Source organism: Melospiza georgiana, chromosome 2 (genome assembly GCF_028018845.1).
Source record: "Melospiza georgiana isolate bMelGeo1 chromosome 2, bMelGeo1.pri, whole genome shotgun sequence".
Taxonomy (NCBI): domain Eukaryota; kingdom Metazoa; phylum Chordata; class Aves; order Passeriformes; family Passerellidae; genus Melospiza; species Melospiza georgiana.
The window spans coordinates 21,882,566-21,900,349 of NC_080431.1; the positions used below are offsets into that span (position 1 = coordinate 21,882,566).

Here is a 17,784-nt window from a genome sequence, read left to right on the forward strand (position 1 = left end):
CCCTGCAGGCAAAACCAGCAACTTTGCATCAAACCTCCTCAGTATTTGTGGCTTAGGAGAAGCCTGGGTTTTTTGGAGCCATGCTTTAATGCCGTGCAAGAGTCCAGCTCAGGACTGCAGTTCATTGCACTCTGGACAATAAAGCAATGCCAGCTTACAAAACCCATAGGCCTGAAGGCAGCGTGGCAGGAGGGCACGTTCACAATGCACCCAAGCTCTCCTTGTGCAACTTCTTTCCGGGCCCACACTCACATTCCTAAGATTTTCACTCTCCTTTCTCTGTAAAAGCAAAAATTGCAATTCTCAAAAGAGCAACTGCACCAGGAGATTGAGCTTTAAGAAAAAAAAAAAAAAAAACAACAACAAAAAAAAAAAAAAACAAAACCAAAAAAAAACAAAAAACAAAACAAAAAAAAACCGGAATAACAACAAAATAAAAAAGCCCTCAAAACCCCACATTTATTGTCAAAGTCTCTAAAATTATGAGATTTGACAATAAGTCTTTTGTTCTTATGGTAACATGCAACTAGGCAACGTGCAGCTTGATTTCTGCAGCCAGTAGATATTCAAAGTACTTTTCACATACAATAGGTGTCAATTTGACTTTATTTAAGGAAAAACGGGGAAAAAACAGTAATTTCCATAATACACAGAAGACAAGTTAGATAGCACTGCAAAAAAAAGGCTGAGTGTTTTACTTGTCACCAGTCTGCTTTGCAGCTCTACGATTAGTAATTTTAATGCAGTTTGTCATTTTGTATTATTGTTTAGCATCTTTATAATCAGCAGAGTTTGGGGTTATAAATCACAAAAAGTGTACTACTACTACTATGAAAAACTAAAAAACCCACAAAAATCACTTTCAAATAAACCATAAATATGTGATGCACATTAGTGTAACAAAACCATTTTTGTAAACATTTTCTCCAACATAACATGTGCATAAGATAAAAAATAAAAACACTGCAGTCATACAAGTTAGGGTTACTTTGACTTAAAGATACAGAAAATTATTACTTATTAAAGCTTAAAACTAAACCTAGGAGCTTTTCTTTTCTTCTTTGCTTACAAAAGCACTGTTTGAAGAGTTCGATGTTGGTGTACGAAGTGGTTTTGTAATACTGTTTTTACCTTGCCAAGTTGGCACTTCTGTGGAGGCAGAAGCTGCCAGATGGGCAGACCCTCTGAAGGAAGGAGATTTCCACCCTCACCCGGAGCCTCAAAACTTCAACAGCACATATCCATGACCTGGGCATCCCTATAGCACTGGAGCATCTTCCTCTAGGTGAACAGCATCAGCTTTCATGGACTAGATTAATTTTGACCACATAGCACTGGAAGATTTAAATCACGCAGACTGACATTCGATCGAATCAGCTTCGGCAAACTACACTACAGGGCAGCTCTGTGATCACACCCATGTCTACCATCACGTTGTGTCTCCGAGTCCCCTTTAGTTCATTATAGTACAAAAGGTTGATCGTTCTTCTGGCTGACCACACCGGGCCTGAAAAGAACACATCCTTCACCTTCAACACTATCCAAAAGTCATAAAATTAAAAAAAATAGTTCTAGGTATTCCTCCGCCAGCAAATGTAAGGCTTTCTTGAGTTTTGATTCTTTTTGGGGGTGGGGGAGTGGGGGTTGCTGTGTGCACACGCATGCGCTGGAGGTTACGCATTTACCGCCCGCCTTTCAGCCGTCTGCGATGCTCGAAGGAGAGTCCTCAGCAGCAGCGCTGATCAGGATTTACAGCAGTCAGATTGGACACCAAAAGAAGGGTCTGTTGAGTCTGAGCTTTGCACACTTGGTGCTCCTGGCTCTTAATTGATTGTGTGACCAGTCGCTCGAGCCATCAGCTTGACTGAACTGAAGAACATGTGTTTAAAAAGCCCTACCTGTCATGCCATGAAGGAAAGTTAACCACAGCAGAAGACAAAGCCCATGAAACACTGAGAGCCTGTTCACTGAATGAACAGCTTAAGGCAGCTGTCAGCAAAGTACCCCACCAAAGGAATTAGGGGAAAAAAAAAAAGAAAACAAAAAGGAAAATGGCTGAATCGTGACACTGTGCATTATTACAACACCAACAGATTATTATACACTCAAGATTTCTCAAGTAATGAACATGTAGCCACTAAACAAATTATTACTCTCAAGACATTTATTAAAAATGTCACAACTTATTCATAAAATAAAACTGACTTAAAAAAAAGAAAAAAAAAAAAAAAAAGAAAGGAGAAAAGCCAGAGCTGGGATCTTACATCTAAACACAGGTATACGCTGTTTTTATGAATAAGCAGTATTAACTACATTCTTAAAAGAGTTTTAGTGCATTGCATTCTTAAAAAAGAAAAACATCACCGCCCCAAAATGTTTCCTACAACATTTAACAATTTATAGAACTAGCCTAGTTACTTTTACCTGCCTGTTACTAAGCCCATGTGTTAGAAGAGTCAAACCTCTGGTTTAGGCTAAATTCATACTTCTATTAAGGATGAAATTGGTTTAAAAAATGCTTGCTTTGCCAAATTTTGTAAGCAGATTACATTAATCAGTGTCTCACTGCCATACCGCTACGACTATTGCCCCAAGGGACTACTCACTCCTCCGGCTGAAACTTGCTATGCAATAACAGTCAGAAACCTTTCAATCTGGTAGTTTTGGTATTAAGATTAAATTAGACATTAATGGTTTTCTTCTAAAAACGTATAAACTAAACCACCTCTTTTATTTTATGCATTAAAAACAATGAGGTAGGCACAAAAAAATAAACATACGTAGTTTGGATTTTATTTCTCTTTTTTTTCTTTTTTTTTCTTTTTTTTTTTTAGTTCTGCGAGTGCAGACTGTGGTAAAACTGTTGTTGCACTTCTAGGTTTAAACAAAAATTAAACCTTTAACTGAGGCAGTGCTAATACTGTGACATAACCAAGTTCTGGCCTAACACAGAATCATTATAGAAAATGAATTTTTTTTTCCTTTTTTTTTTTTAATCACCTGCACATGTTTCAGGCAACACCTGGTACACAGAAAATGACTAAAGTTATTGGCCAGGCCAAAATAAAACTGCAGAAACAAAAAACCCCTAAGAATTCCACCCCAAGCCCCTTCCCACCCTCCCTGTCCCCAAAAAGAAGTTATCCTAGTCACTGTGTCTTTCACATTTTATAAATATTAACTTCTTAAAACCTGCACCTTCCTCTTTGTCCACATATTGTCACATTACAAAAAAGAAATGTCAATTAAATACATTGTTAACATCACTAGACTAGATCTGCCCTCTGTTTCAGCCAGTCTGACTCTCTACACCACTTCTCACCTTCTCTTGCCTGCCTCCTGTCCACTCAACAAACAGCATGGTCATGGTAAGCCTGGTTTGTTTTTCTTCCTTTTCTCAACCCCTCCTCTGTTTTAACACTAACAAACAGAGTCCTTCAAATCCTAGGAACACTGGAGCTGAAGGGAAAAGAAGACCTGTAGCTTTCTAGCGTGATCCCAAATCTCCAAGACATTGTAGCACCTGATGGCAATATCTTTACAGCACCAGCTGCCTCGCAGCCTCAGTTGAAAAACATAAAGAAACCTAACACCAGTGATGCCTGCACACACATTTACACAGAGGGCTGCACTCGTGCAGGTCTGTACTCCAGTTGAAAATAATTCCAAGTTATGAAGATCTCAGACTCTGGATGTCAGCAATTCCTCTCCAAATCCCACTGCTTCTACCAGCTCAGAAGTGAAGTCCTGCCAAGGGTCATGAAATAGACTTGACTGCTTCCACCTGACCGCACGGAGGCAAAGAAAACCTGCAAAGAGAAGATATTGGCAAATTCAACAGGCAGGACAGCAGTGGTTCCAATGTGCCTTCACTCTCCCAGTATTTGCAGTGCTGGTCTGGGCTGGTGGGGATGGAGCTGATGCTCCTCATAGCAGCCTGTGGGGTGCAGGGCTCTGCACCTATGTTAAACAGTGTTGTTAACACATCCCTACTGTGGCTACTGCTGAACAACACTGGCACAGTTATCAAGGCTTTCTCTCCAGCATCCTCACACCTAAAAGGCCAGTGGGCTGGGATGGGCAAAAGACTGGAAGGGGACAATGCTGGGACAACTAAGCCAAACTGACCCAATGGATGTCCCATAACATACAGCATCGTGTACACCAATAAAAGCTCAGGGAAAGGAGGGACACTGTGGCAATGACATCTGCCTTCTCAAGCAAGCATTGTGTGTGGAAAACATCTGGACATCCACCTGCCCATGGGAGACCATGTATTAACTCTTTATTTTCTCTGGCTTGCATGTAAAAGCTGTCTTATTAAACTGTCTATATCTCGATCCATGTGTCTTTTTGCCTTCTGACTATTTCCTTTCTCTTCCATGGGTAAGTGGAGAGAGCTTGAGGCTGGCTGAGTGTGTGGCTGCTGCTCAGGGTCACCCCACCCTGAGCACCCAACTGAAGTACATGTTTATCATCTTGGCAAAAACCTTGGTGGGAGGGAATGTACCTTGTCGTTGCGTTCACATAGGAATTTGAGTCTCTGTGCCCTTTTGTGCATGAACACACCATCCAAGTGTCCAGTTTCCACCGACCGTATTTCGATTGCTTTTTCTCCCCAGCCCATGATCTGGTTAGATCGGATGTATGCTTTGGAAAGAAAACAGCACATCAGGACAGGCAGAGGGCAACAGGCAAAATGGGAAAAGCACAGAATATCCTGACACACTCTAGATAAAAATTACCTGCATGTGCCTTATTGTAGCTACACACATGTTCAGATGGCTATTTCTGTCCTCAGAACATTCAAGATCCCCAAAAAACACCCTTTTTAATTTAAATTTCTTTTGCGTGTTTTCTATGTTATATACTTCTTCCTTGAGCATTCATAAGAAAGGAAACTTTATAACCTTTAATTAAATGGAAGGAACATTGAGTTTTTACACAGGCTTTTTCTTCCAAGTCTGAGACAAAGAGACATATTAATTAGGTGTTGACTAGGAGAAAGCAGAAGCCAAGGTTTAAATAGGCTAAGCCCATCCACTACAGTGTGTCCCAAGCACCAGCTCTATGTCTTACGTGTTATTTTCCCTCCTTGATTGAGTTTGTCAGCAAAAACAAAGAATGAGAGGGAAAGGTAAAACTAGAAAAAAATTTCCTAGCCTCTCTTAATAGGAGTAATAATTGAGAAACTGATCTTGAGAAAGCCAACTGCAAATCATTCTGTGTATCTCACAAGAGGTTCGCATTAAGCTCTCAAAGTAGAAATATTACTATTTGACATACTGCATCCCTTTGTGCACAAATAAAACAACAAATCAAACGTTTTTTTTTCCTTTGAGTGTCACAGGTAACAGAGATTAGTAGTGGAGGGGAAAAAAATCTATTTTTGATAGCAGTAAGCAAATTAAATAAAAAGGAAAATCACCAGCATTATAAAAAGGTATATTCACAAAGCAATCTGATGGACACTCTTAGGAATTCTGTCAAAAATAACATAAGGGAACTTAATGAAGACTAAGCTGTTGCCTCTGGTTTGCAGGCATACTTAACAGAAGAATGAAAAGGACTTCCTAGCCAGCAAAATTAAAAAGCATTTAATATTACAGTACTTTCCTTTTATATAACATATTCATATTAGTTTTCAGTGAAATTAAATCAAATTATCTACTACAGTATAATGTACACCAACAGCGCATATACCATCCCAATGGAAAATTATTCCCTTTTAAATGCTCCACTAGTGCTAACTGGGCCCAATAGTTACTAAAAATTGCCAGATGAGATGTTCAGATGGTGTTGGTGGCCTCAGTGCCATTTACTACTTCACAAGCATTCAAGTCTCCAAAGGCTCTGGAATTTGCCAGCTGATATATTCTGCTTGCTTTCAGATCTAGTCAAGAGTTAATCAGCACAGGAGGGAACATGCTGTGCATATAACTTCTTTCCATTTCCTCCTGCATTGTTGCTCAAACAGCTATCAGCCATCATCTCCCAATATGTGCAGCCATCCCACAGCCCATAAAATGCAATGTGCTTGCCCAACAAAAGGAGGGTGTGCCTACAGCCCTTGCTTTGCTCTGCACTGAATTACAGCAGCACAAGCAGGAGGGATTCTGGTGCATACCTGGGTACTACACTCACTGTTCTCACTCTCAACCTTATTTTGAGCTGGAGAGATGAGGGAGGATGGTGCTAGGAGAGACAAGCAATCTGAGGGTGAATTAAAGACATCAAATGAGGTACACCTTTTGTTATCTACACAGATTTACCCATAGTGTTTTACTCATCTGCCACTTTATATGCCTTTATACTGAAAGGTTTCCACAACTTGGCGGCTGTCCAGCAAAAATTCTGCAGCAGGCCATGGTGAATTTCTACAGAGGTACAGAGGACCTACAGAGGTCATAGTGAATTTCTCAATCATGAACTCCTCAACTTGATTGTTTGGGTTTTATTCACAAAAACTTCAGCACAAAGCTAAAGAATCAGGCCATATGATTACTCCTCACTTTGCACAGCTGTTTTCCAGAAATAATACAGCATGCCTTCAGATGCAGAAGCAGCACACTGGATGTTCCCTCCTTCTGCCCACGTGCACACAGACTCACACTCCCTAAGAGCACATGGCTCACCAGGGGCACTTACCAACTGAAGTTGGCATTTCTCCCCACTGCAGAACCACATCCTTGGTTATCCTTCCATATGTGTTGACATAAACTCCTTCATCCTCATAGCAGACCAGCAGCTCCATCCCATCCGTGTTTGGGAGGATGATGATTGCGTGAGGTTGGATACTGCTCTGGATCTACAGAGACAGAAGGGGAAGCGTTTAATGCTGCAGAGCCTGTGCTAGAAGAAAGGGATGGGGGATTTTGGTTTTGGCTGGCACATCAGGGATTCACAGAATCATAGGATGGCTTGGGATGGAAGGTACCCTAAAGATCATCGAGTCCCAAATTCACTCACTTCACAAGTGCTGTATCTGCTGCCCTCAAGCTAGACACCACAGTGACCAAGACCTGTAAACCCTTGGAGCAGAAATCCTCTTATCTTAAGGCAGACATCTAAACTGAGGAAAAATTAATTTCTCTGTAGGGGTCCCCATTTCTTTCCATATGCAGAAAGGGAGCTGGGGCAAGCAGAGCAGATGCAGACCTCAATCTCTGGACTGCATTAAATAGTGCTTGGGTGGCCCATCTGACGCCTCTGCGTACAATAAACATGAAAACTTGGTAACTAAGGTTACCTGGTCTTTGCCAATCCTTTCGTGGGTTGGCAAGAAACCAACCCTTGGGCTGCTGCATCATTTGGGCTGCTGGACATTTCCTAAAAACCCTCTAACCATTTCCTAAAAACCCTCTAACTTTATGGATTCCAACAGACATCTGCAGGGTACTCGGGCATTTAGCTGCCACCCCTGACACTGTCACACTGGTCCTCACCAGATCTGAGTGCAGCTCCAAACCACAGAGACACACTGACTATGAGGTGAGGACTGACTGTGACACAAACTCCACAGCACATGTGGCCGTATCTGCTGAGACCCCTTATATACCCAATATACCACTGCAAACATCTGGCAGTGATCCCCAGGGACAGCCTGACACATTGGTCATGTGGGGAAAGGAAGGGCTGGGAGGTGGGGGGTGACCCACCAGAAAGAAAGAGAAAAAGCCAGACACAACAGCAGCTCTTACATGTGTTGGTAGATAAATATCATAGACCGATCCTGAATCCACATCCACAGCATGGAAGCCAGCGCAGGAGCCATAGATCACTTTTAGTCTCTGACCCTCTTCTACAGTGAGATCCACCAGCAATGGCTTATGTACCAGTTCTCCAAATGACTGTGAGACAACCATCAGTGAGATTACTTTACTGCTTAGAACAACAATGGGTGTATAAAAACATGCTCACATGCACACATTGTGGATTTATTCCTCCACATCCCTCTGGTCCCTGAACACCAGACCCATCAGGCTGACACATCTCTCATGGACAGACTACTCTGCAAACTGCTGCATTTCAATCACCTATGCTATTTTCTATAGGGTTTACTTGGTCCATTTGCTTTTTTATTAAGAATTGTTCTCCCCAAAGTTCAGGGCAATTGGGCACTCCTGTAGTACTTTGATCTGCACAACCCACAGTAACTGTCTGTAAACCAGCCTGCAATTATACCAAGCCAGCTGATTTCATTCTAGCAATATTCAAAACTAGTCCCATAGCATTGCTGAATATCACTTCATTGTTTGCTCTGCTCTGACAAAGCAGCTTAGACTCAGTTCACTTCTCTCTGTTCCATGTTTTATTAATAGAGAGAGCAAACAAAAACTTGTGATGTTGTGTCATTATTAGTTTATGCTCAGTTACAATTTAGACCTTTAAATGTATTGACTCTTAGAATTAAAAAAAAACCTCCTAAATTAAAATGTAATACCAAGTTTGTGGAGATTTATCAAAGAACTTGGAATATGACCATGACAGAATGTCAGAACATTTTTGTAAAGGGGATAACTAACTGCAGGTGGTTATGAGAAAATCCAATCTATGGCTGAAATATACTGTTACCTTAAAGGCCATAAATTTATGGTATGGCTTTGGTGCCCATGCATAGACTTCCACAGAACTCTTCAATGCAATTACCAAGAACTTGATTCTTTCATATTTTACTGAAATTAAAGAAAACAAAAAAGAATTAAGCATAATGCCAAAGTCCTTCCAGTTACATCAAGAAAGCAGACAAGTTATGTAAGCATGAAGAAACACTGTAATTTTGAGAGTTTAGTAGCATTGCATTTAAGATTGTACCTCTGCGTAGTTAAGCTCTTTGATACATTTATGCTACAGAAGTCATTACTCTTGCTAGCAAGTGACCATGTTACCATCTTTAGAATTAACTAGTCACTACTTATTTCCACTTATGTTTTTCCATATTGGACAGTGCTTAGTCATCAAGACAAGAAAAGCTGTTTTCAGGAACATTCCAATAAAAGAAGGCCGTGAGTGTGGAAGAGTCCATTGCCGGCAGTTCCAGTAACAACAGTGCTAGTTTGAGCTGATGGAAAAATTACCCAGAGGAAAGGAGGAAGAAATGAAAATTACAACATAACTCAATTTCAAGAGCAAAAGACAAGCTTAATAGTGGAGCACTTTCCTTTGTCCCTAAATTCTGAGATAACTAATTTGAGAAAAAGAAAACAAAAATTACATGATTTATCAGAAATATAGTGTCATTATATTAGTGATCCATGCTACTACTTGCTCTTAGAACTCTGCAGGAAAGCAAGACTGAGCTCTAAGTGTTAAGGGACTTGACACTTCTTCAACAGACAAAAAAAGTCTCTCAACCTCCACAGCTGTACTGACTAAAAACAGAGCTTTTGTTCGGTCTTGTCTAGCTTACAAGACTTCCTGGAATTTTTTCACGGGGAAGAAGGGGGTGTTGAACAAAACCACCTCATCTGTGAAAGGGGACATTTGATAATTCTTATTATATGCTCTGGGTGCTATCTGGGAATTCACCCAAATCTTAAGTGTCAAAAGAGCAATTTCTCATTTAGAGGAGCCAAAAGTTGCCTGAAGCAACTGAGATCCATAAATACCACTTCAGCCCGCCATCGGAGACCCCTGTTGCATCAAAGAGACAAGGAAGTGATCAGTGCCAGCTGCCTCGGTGACAGCGTCCAGACCGCAAGCCCAGCTCCTGGCAGAGCTCTCCTCCTTGGGAACTGAAGCGCAGCTGTCAGAGGCCTCGCACTACCTGAAAACATCCACTGTATTTCCGTGGCTCAGAGGCAAGTTCAGTGCCAGGCTGCAGCCCAGGCTGACAAACCCCTCTTCATCAGGAAGAGAATGCTCTTTGTTTCAGACGCTTCCCTGCTGGAAAGCCTCCTTTCAATAGCTGATGTATTGTTAACAGGCCACTTCATTATGCTGCTGACACCCTGGGGTACGATACCAGAGGAGCGCATTATTAATTGTTTTCGGGGTCAGGCTCCTGGCTCGGCAGTCACTTACTGCCATTGTTATTGATTACGCCCCATTAGCAGGTTTTTCCAAGAGCACACGCATGACAGGGGGAGACTGAGAACAGTTTGACTGCTGCTGCTCCACACTGACTGACACAGCTGGAAAGGAACTGAGCTGGCTCCGGGGAGAAAATCAAATCAGAGGCAACAGCCAGTGCCCATTAGGATGCACCGTGAAACTGAAGCAGCAGAAGGAGCTCTTGGTTCATATTCCCACCTGCAGGGCAGCAGGCTCACTGAATATACTCCACTGGTTGTGAATGCCACATGTCCTTGCACCAGCTTTGGGGGAAGTTTCTATGCCCAAATCCATTTAAATTACTTAAAACCACTAAAAGGGCACCTACCTGGTGAAAACACATTTGATTCTGTAACTGTACTGCAGCAGATTTGAGATGGCATTAGGGAATTTCATGAGCTAAGAGGAATCAGTTAATCACCCAGGAGTTACAGACATGCTGCTGTGCCCAGATTCTTCCCCAAAGCTCATCTGCTACCTGGGCTTTCTTCCTCCTCACACTTTTTCTTTTCCCTTTCTCCCAGTCTCTAAAATCTACATTAAAGAGAGACTTTTTCAATCTATTCCAGCATGTAAATTCATCATGGTAAAAAATATGGGAAACTTGATAGAAAAGGAAACAGTTGCTGGAATCCCTCTATTACCTAAAGAAGGGGTAAAATGTTACCAGCCCTCACTGCCCAGATCAGCACCCTTGTGGAAGCTGCATCCATTACAGGAAGGAGATAGATGGGATTTGCACACTCTCCAGTTCCCAACCCATCATCCCACCACAAAATCCCCTCTCATCTTTGATTTAACCCTGTAACTTGTCATTTTGGTGCTTTGCCAGCAAGTTCACCCTGAGAAACAGATAAGACAGCTAGAAATAGAACCAACCAAACCATAAACCCAATAGCTACATGTACTGCAGCTCCCTTTCTCAGCCATCCTTTATCCCAACTATTTGATTACTGCATTTGCTACTCACCAACTTTATAGTGCACACAGCCTTCCAAGTCGCCCACCGTCGTCCAGCCCTGTTTCTTTTCTACCTCAGGATCATTGTGCAGGATTTTATTTCTTAACCACGACAAATAGTAAACTCGCAACTTGTTCTTCTTACCTGAACACAAAATGAAAAAAAAAAAAAAAAGGTTTATCTCTACAGGAAGATACTTGCAAAAAGCCCTACCCAGGCAAACAGAAAGCTCTGCAAAACAAACCAACAATGAAGGAGAAAATGCTGCAACCACAGAAATCTCCCTCAGTTTTTCATCCACAACAGCTTCACTCCAGACTCCACCCAGACATGCCCTTTCCTGTTAATCAATGATAGATACACATGGTAATACCACACAGACATAAATGACAAACTCAAGGGAACAACTCTTCAGCTATCCAGTTCTTAGGACCAAGACAACTTCCACTAGAACAGGGAACTCCCACAACAAAAGCACCAAAGAGTCATGCACTGAGATTTTATATATATATATATATATATCTATATATATATATCTCACCGTCAGAATGGCTCTTTTAGACACAAAACTGCAGGAGAGCAGCAGGATGGAATGTGAGACCTGAAACTTCATCTGCTTGCTCAAAGCTGATGCCTGCTTTGTCAGCAGCCCTTCCCTTGAGCTGCAAGGGTGTAATACTTACCAGGCTGCACACAGAAACTGAGAGAGGTGTTTCTTCTCCACAGGTGAAAGAAGCTACCTGCCCAGGCTGCCCTATCTTCAACTGACACAGCAGCTGCCATGTCATCAAAATACAGCTCAGACTTTTAACTCTCAATACAAGAAGGCCTCTTAGAATGCAAAGCAAGGTTCATGATAAAGTTTACCACTGATTCTTTAACAATTAATGGCCTACAAAGTATTTATTGAGCTAGTGAGAAAATGGCCCTAAATGCATATACTCAAAGCTTGCATCCTCTTTTTCTCCAGCTGCTTTGCTGCTTGGAACCATTACAGTTTTACAGATTAAGCTGTGGCTGAGGAAGGGAGATCATCCCTGCTTTGACCAGTAGTCATTTAACAAGGCTCCATGAGGTCTCTTGGAAAGGAAGGGCTACAGGAGATGCCCTCAGGGACCCTACTTGTCAGCAGAGTAGCTCCATGCTCTGCTGCACCAGCCACAATGAGGAGCCATGTGTCTTTCCCGTGTTTCAGCCACTGGAGGTGAGAGGGAGACAGGTGACCTGTACTGCAGTCACTGCTGGGCTGGCCAAGCAATACCCTACTGGTCTGTGCTGCCAAAAGCCACTACCTATCAAGATGCCACACCTGGCAGCCTGCCAGCCAGATCCAGCTATAGAATTCAGCTAAATGCCTTGAATTTGTCATTTACATTTTGACAGGACACTGACAGATGAGTTCACAGGTGGCTGCTCAGGGGATACTGGCTGCAGCAGGACAAGAGGCTGAGCCCTGAGACCATCCTGCTGTGCACAGCCAGCTCCACACTGCGGGGCTGCAGCTGGAACAAACCCCCTGCCCTGACAGTAAGGGATCCCCTAACAGAGCCAGGCTTGTCAGGAAAAGCATCTGCAGGGGCTGGGGCAACAATGTGGGGAAGCACAGCTTGCAAACAGGATTCTCCATGGACTCCAGCACCATAAGCCATTGCATTAAAAAGACACATGGTCTAAAGGATATTTTTATGATTACTTGGATGGGAAAGGACAGGAGGAAAAGAGGAGGCAATTTCAAAGTAAAAAATCTGTTCACTAAGATCTGCTACTCAATTTTAAAAGCCCTTCTGTTCTGATGCCATGCAATGAAATGTAAAGTAACTGCACTATCTTTTGTTTATGTCCATTACAATGGGATTATAGATTTGGGAGTAAATTAGTACCCTGATTTACCTCCAGACTTAATATTTGGAAAGCTATGTTTCATAAAGGGGTCAAGCCCTACCACTCTGGTAGCTTTCTCAAGATCTGGAGGACTAGTGCAGGAAACAGTATTTCCAAAAGTCCCACATTTAACCAAGAAAAGGTCCTTCCATGAAAACAATGCATATGATAGGCACAAGGGCTTTTTCAAAAACACTGAAAAATAGGAAACATAGTTCAGATCAGAAGCCACTGCAGTTCTGGGCAAGAAAGAGCTCAGAAGGCTCAGGGTCTCTACAATGTACCAAATGCTTTCAAAACCATGCTGAGTCCCTACCCACAAGGAGACAAATTCTGCCTCAGATATTTCCATGGTTGTAGGTTCCCCAGTAGCTTAGTCAAACTTTAAGACTCAGAACAAACAGTGCACATGGGAATTTCCCAGCATGTGGCTACTTTTTTCCTTTTGATTCACATGATATGCACCAGGGTATTTCTCTCCAACCAGAAACATTTTTCAAAACAACTGAGAAATATCTCAAGTGTGTTCCCATTGTGTTCTGGTGTCTAGACCACAAGGAAAAGTCACAAGACAGGAAATTCCTCTGCCTTTCTGCAGCCTGACATGAAAAGAGCAGAACCGGTTAGTTATATAAACATGGCTATGCATTTATTTCAACAAGTTATGCTGCTCTTAATGTTCACTTTTGGAGTGGGGGAGATTAGATCCTTCTCCTTGTAAAGCTCTACCAGTCAGTTTAAACAGCCCTCAGAATTCTGGTATTTTTTATTTTTTGCAGGGATCTAATCTTTATGATCATGAAATAAGAAAGAAAACTCTGCTCCAGCCATCAAATGAACTAATCAGACAGCGAATTCTGTGAGAACACCCAGCTTGGACCCTCCCACAGGCATAGTTTCAAATGCAAAGCCCTTTTTCCTATATTAAGTTTTTTGTTTTTATTGTCACTGTGTTTTTTAATTATTAAGCAGGCAGATTCCAACCAGTTCTTCCACTCTGTCATCTCTTCCCACCTTCCTGGTGCCACCATCAGCCAGCTGGGCTGGCAAAACCCCAGGGAGCCACAACTGGAGCGTGTTCTGCATGCACATTGCTGCTCTCTCCTTCAGCATTTTTATGACTCTGTACTGTATCTATCACCTGAGCAGATGAAACTGCTTTTTGCCTCTCAACAACATGAACTGAAGCACCAATCAACTACTCTTGCTTTATCTGCAAGGCTCTCTTGTACCATTTCTAGCAGGCTCAGTATCTCAGTATCAAAAGCTTTGTTGCCAGAAAGTTCTGTATTTCAAACATAAATTGGGTCAAGAACTGATTTCATGTTTTCAGACTCTATTGTCTATTCAAAGCAAGTTTAGGTGACAATCCTCTCAAAATCCTAGCACACTGCAACCTCTTTGCACAATGCTGTGACACCTTTCAAACCCTACCACCATCAGCACATCACTTCCCAAAACCTCAGGGGAACAAATGGCTGAGTGCACCACAGTGAGCTGAACAATGCTTCCAGCGAGGCTGTAGCAGTGCTGGGACAAAGCTCAGAGACAGTTCCATCACTAATCTGCAAAACACACCATTTGCAGAAACATACCCTCAACTCCAGCATTCCAATTTTGCCTGGAGAGGCGAAGCAACACATCACAAATAAAAAGATACTTAGGGAAGTCCAGCATGAGGGTAAAGACCTGAGATGTGCAGCAGAGAAGACAAAAGGAGGATACAAGGGGAAGTTTGGGCGTAACTGTTCACTGAATATGCTCCCCCAGCCCTGCCTTTCACTGGGCAAGGATAGCTCTTCTGCCTCATACTCCAGTAACCTCCCATAAAACACAGGAGATAGCACAGACACAAAGGCACAGAACAACCAAGGATCAGCTGACTTCTTAAGGGTTAATGTAGCGTGTCTCCACAGAGGAAGCAATAGTTTTGAAGGAAACAAAGAAAACGGATGTGTCAGGGTACTTCAATTGTCACTGATGCAAAAATAAATAAACTTAAAACAATTATACACAAGACTGAATCACAGACACTTGTGATTTGTGTAGGATATGTTTCAAACCAACAGATTTTACACAAGTTGGATTATACAGTATTTTTGTTGACAAGGTCTGCTATAAAATAAACTCTATCAAATAGTGCCTTTCAAACAGCTTATATTTTAACATACTGCATTAGACATCAAAAGGACACACAGCAGGTTGTGTATTTTTAAATGCTGCTTGATTCATCTTTTTCTTTTTATAGATTTCACAGCATAGCTGTATCTGAGCATGTAGCAAGTGACAAGCCAATAAAATTCAGTTGTTTCAGACAGAAACAAATCCCGTGTTGATGACAGCAGCACAGGCATGGCTCTTTGGATCTGTGGTAACACAGCATCACCAATGCTCTAAATTCCACTAAATCGTCTAATGTGCGTCCTTTTGAACAAGTGTTGGGAGAGCTAGAGAGCTCCTCCAGCACACTTAGAGAGGTTCCAGAGCCTCAAAAAAATTTAGGTGGATTTGAACAACAGCAGCGAGTCCTGTGAGAAACGTCACGTAACATCCTCTCCCTGTCACACACACACAAAGCATAGCCAAGGGTGATATCCCAAACCAAACCAAACAAAAGGTAACTGGCTGAACAGCACCTGTGAAGAAAGACCAACAATGCACCACATCAGATTGTTCAACAGCAGGTTAAACTTATGCCATAACTTTCTGGAGCCAAAGAGTCTGGAACCTCAAGCTTCATAAAACACATTTTTCATCAGCACACACAAAACAAACACAAGCATCACCACCACCCTTCATCTCCCATTGCTTTGCCATTCCCAAGTTGCACTCAGTGAGAGATCAGGCACCAATCTGCCTTCTCACTCTGGTTATTTCCACACCATTTACACACTGTACTACTCACTCTCACACTTTTACTGCACATCACTCTTACTTCCCTATTTTGCAAGAGCTTTCCCCATTCTACAGATTTTAACACACAAGAAAAACAGTCTTAAACCCAAGGAGCACATAGTGTTTTAGTTAGAAAGAGGCCAGGTAGAAAGTAATCATGACAGAGGGAAAGAATGCTATTTTCCCAAACTTCACAAACATTAACTTCCAGCTCTCAAATACTGAACAAGGAAACAGAGTCAGACATTTCCCACAAACTCAGGCAGCATTTTTAAAGGTCACCCCACAGAAGGAAGGATAGGGAGCAAGCAGGCATGGGTGTTGTGTGGAAAACTTGCAGAAATAAACTGTAGACTCAGAGATGAAATGATGGGAAACCCACTGACTTCAGTCAGGACTTTCCCCTCAAAGCACAGGCTGCCAAGAAAATCTTTCTGTCACACTATGCCACATGGAGGTAAAATATGACATTCAACAGTCAACCTTACCAGAAATTGTCACCAAGACATTCAGCCCTTCAAGTACATCCATTTGCTGGAATCGTCTTCGATTGATGAGTGGATAAACCTTCCCCTGCCCACTTCTGTCTAGCAGCATCAGACCACTTTCAGTGCCCACCAACAAGTTCACTCCTAGAAAAAACAAAACCAGAGATCCAAGTTAGTAAGCACTTTTTCTCACATATCCTGAGGAACTGTCTTGTTTCAAGCAGGTCTAACCACCGCTGATGGGGTCTCCATTGCCTGCAGCCTGAAAGATCTCCTGCTGTAGAGGCTCTCTACACTGCCTGCCCACAGTGACTACTGACACCAAACAGTGTTCAAGAGAGTAAGAGACTGGTAGACCACAGAGAGCTTTCTAGAGCACCAGTTTCCAAAAAAAAAAAAAGGCATGCTAATGTTGGAAGGAGGGATGAGGCACAAAGTGGCATGCAAGCCTGTGCATTCCAAAGATGTGTCAGCTGTTGTTAGGAGGGTGGTAGCAGGATGCTCTTGACAAGGACATGGCAACAAAAACAGTTCCCACTGGGAGAAACAGGTTGTGTTGCAGCCCTTCCACAAAAGGGTAAGCACTGGGTTTGTTCCCAGCTTCACAACAATCTTTTCCATCCGAATGTTTAAACTAGAGGAACTACAGTAATCTTGTGTTCCCAAAGGCTTCTCCTAAAGATCAAGGAAATACAGATGAGAAAAGTCAGTAGGCCAGTTTCTTTATACAAAGTTCCAAAGATCCACTGAAACACTCCAAGAGTCCATAAAACCTTACTATTTAGAATTAATTACATTTTTTATACAATAGATATATATGGGACTAAGTTTTAAATATCTATTAATATATTATCACTCTTAAATTTAATAACTATTTCTTTGCAATAGTGTTTAAGTCCAGAAGTTCACAAATTTTGCAGAGATAGTTCAAGTACAGTACAGAAAATGGAAATCACATCAATGTATGACTCACTTGATTAGACTTCCATGTGGCAATCCCAATTTAAAACTTGCCATGCTTTAGCGCAATAAAATAATGAAGTAAGAAAAGCAAAACTCACAGAAGATGATCATAGTTACACTGCTGAATGGTCTTAATCCCTAGTCAGACAATTAACTCCCACATACAACTACACTGGGGCCAATGGGCTCTTTTCTGATGGAGCAGGTGGGCCCAGGGCCCAGGTGTGTGTGTGTATCAGTGCACCTACAGCAGTGATGTGCCTTCTCAGAGTACTGAAAAAGGGAATTATTGCTCAACTAAACACCCCCTGGATACCAGGCATGGGAGAGGCTTGCAAAAAGGAGGGCACATTAACCCAGGGGGCACAAGGTGCCTCTGAAAGGGGAGAGGGTGTTGGCGGGAAGCAGTAATGATGGGGAGGGGGCTGAGCTGCTGGTGCTCGCTCTTAAAAGCCTCTGGGGGGATGAGAAAAACAGATGTAGACCATAGTGAGTTCAGAAATCATCATGCATCTCTCCGTTATCCTCTCCCTACCCTTTTCA

At 42.1% G+C, this 17,784-nt stretch overlaps 1 protein-coding gene across 1 annotated transcript in view; it reads right to left on the reverse strand.

The window, feature by feature from the left end:
- Positions 1-588: 588 nt before the first annotated feature.
- Positions 589-17,784, reverse strand: part of MAP4K4 (mitogen-activated protein kinase kinase kinase kinase 4) — a 165,097-nt gene continuing 147,901 nt past the window's right edge. The window contains exons 27-33 of the mRNA XM_058019082.1: positions 16,274-16,422; positions 11,024-11,153; positions 8,575-8,675; positions 7,701-7,850; positions 6,649-6,808; positions 4,511-4,650; positions 589-3,809 (exon numbers count right to left, since the gene is read on the reverse strand). Coding sequence (XP_057875065.1) covers positions 3,726-3,809; positions 4,511-4,650; positions 6,649-6,808; positions 7,701-7,850; positions 8,575-8,675; positions 11,024-11,153; positions 16,274-16,422 — 914 coding nt within the window. The 3' untranslated portion in view covers positions 589-3,725. The remainder of the gene's footprint in view (positions 3,810-4,510; positions 4,651-6,648; positions 6,809-7,700; positions 7,851-8,574; positions 8,676-11,023; positions 11,154-16,273; positions 16,423-17,784) is intronic.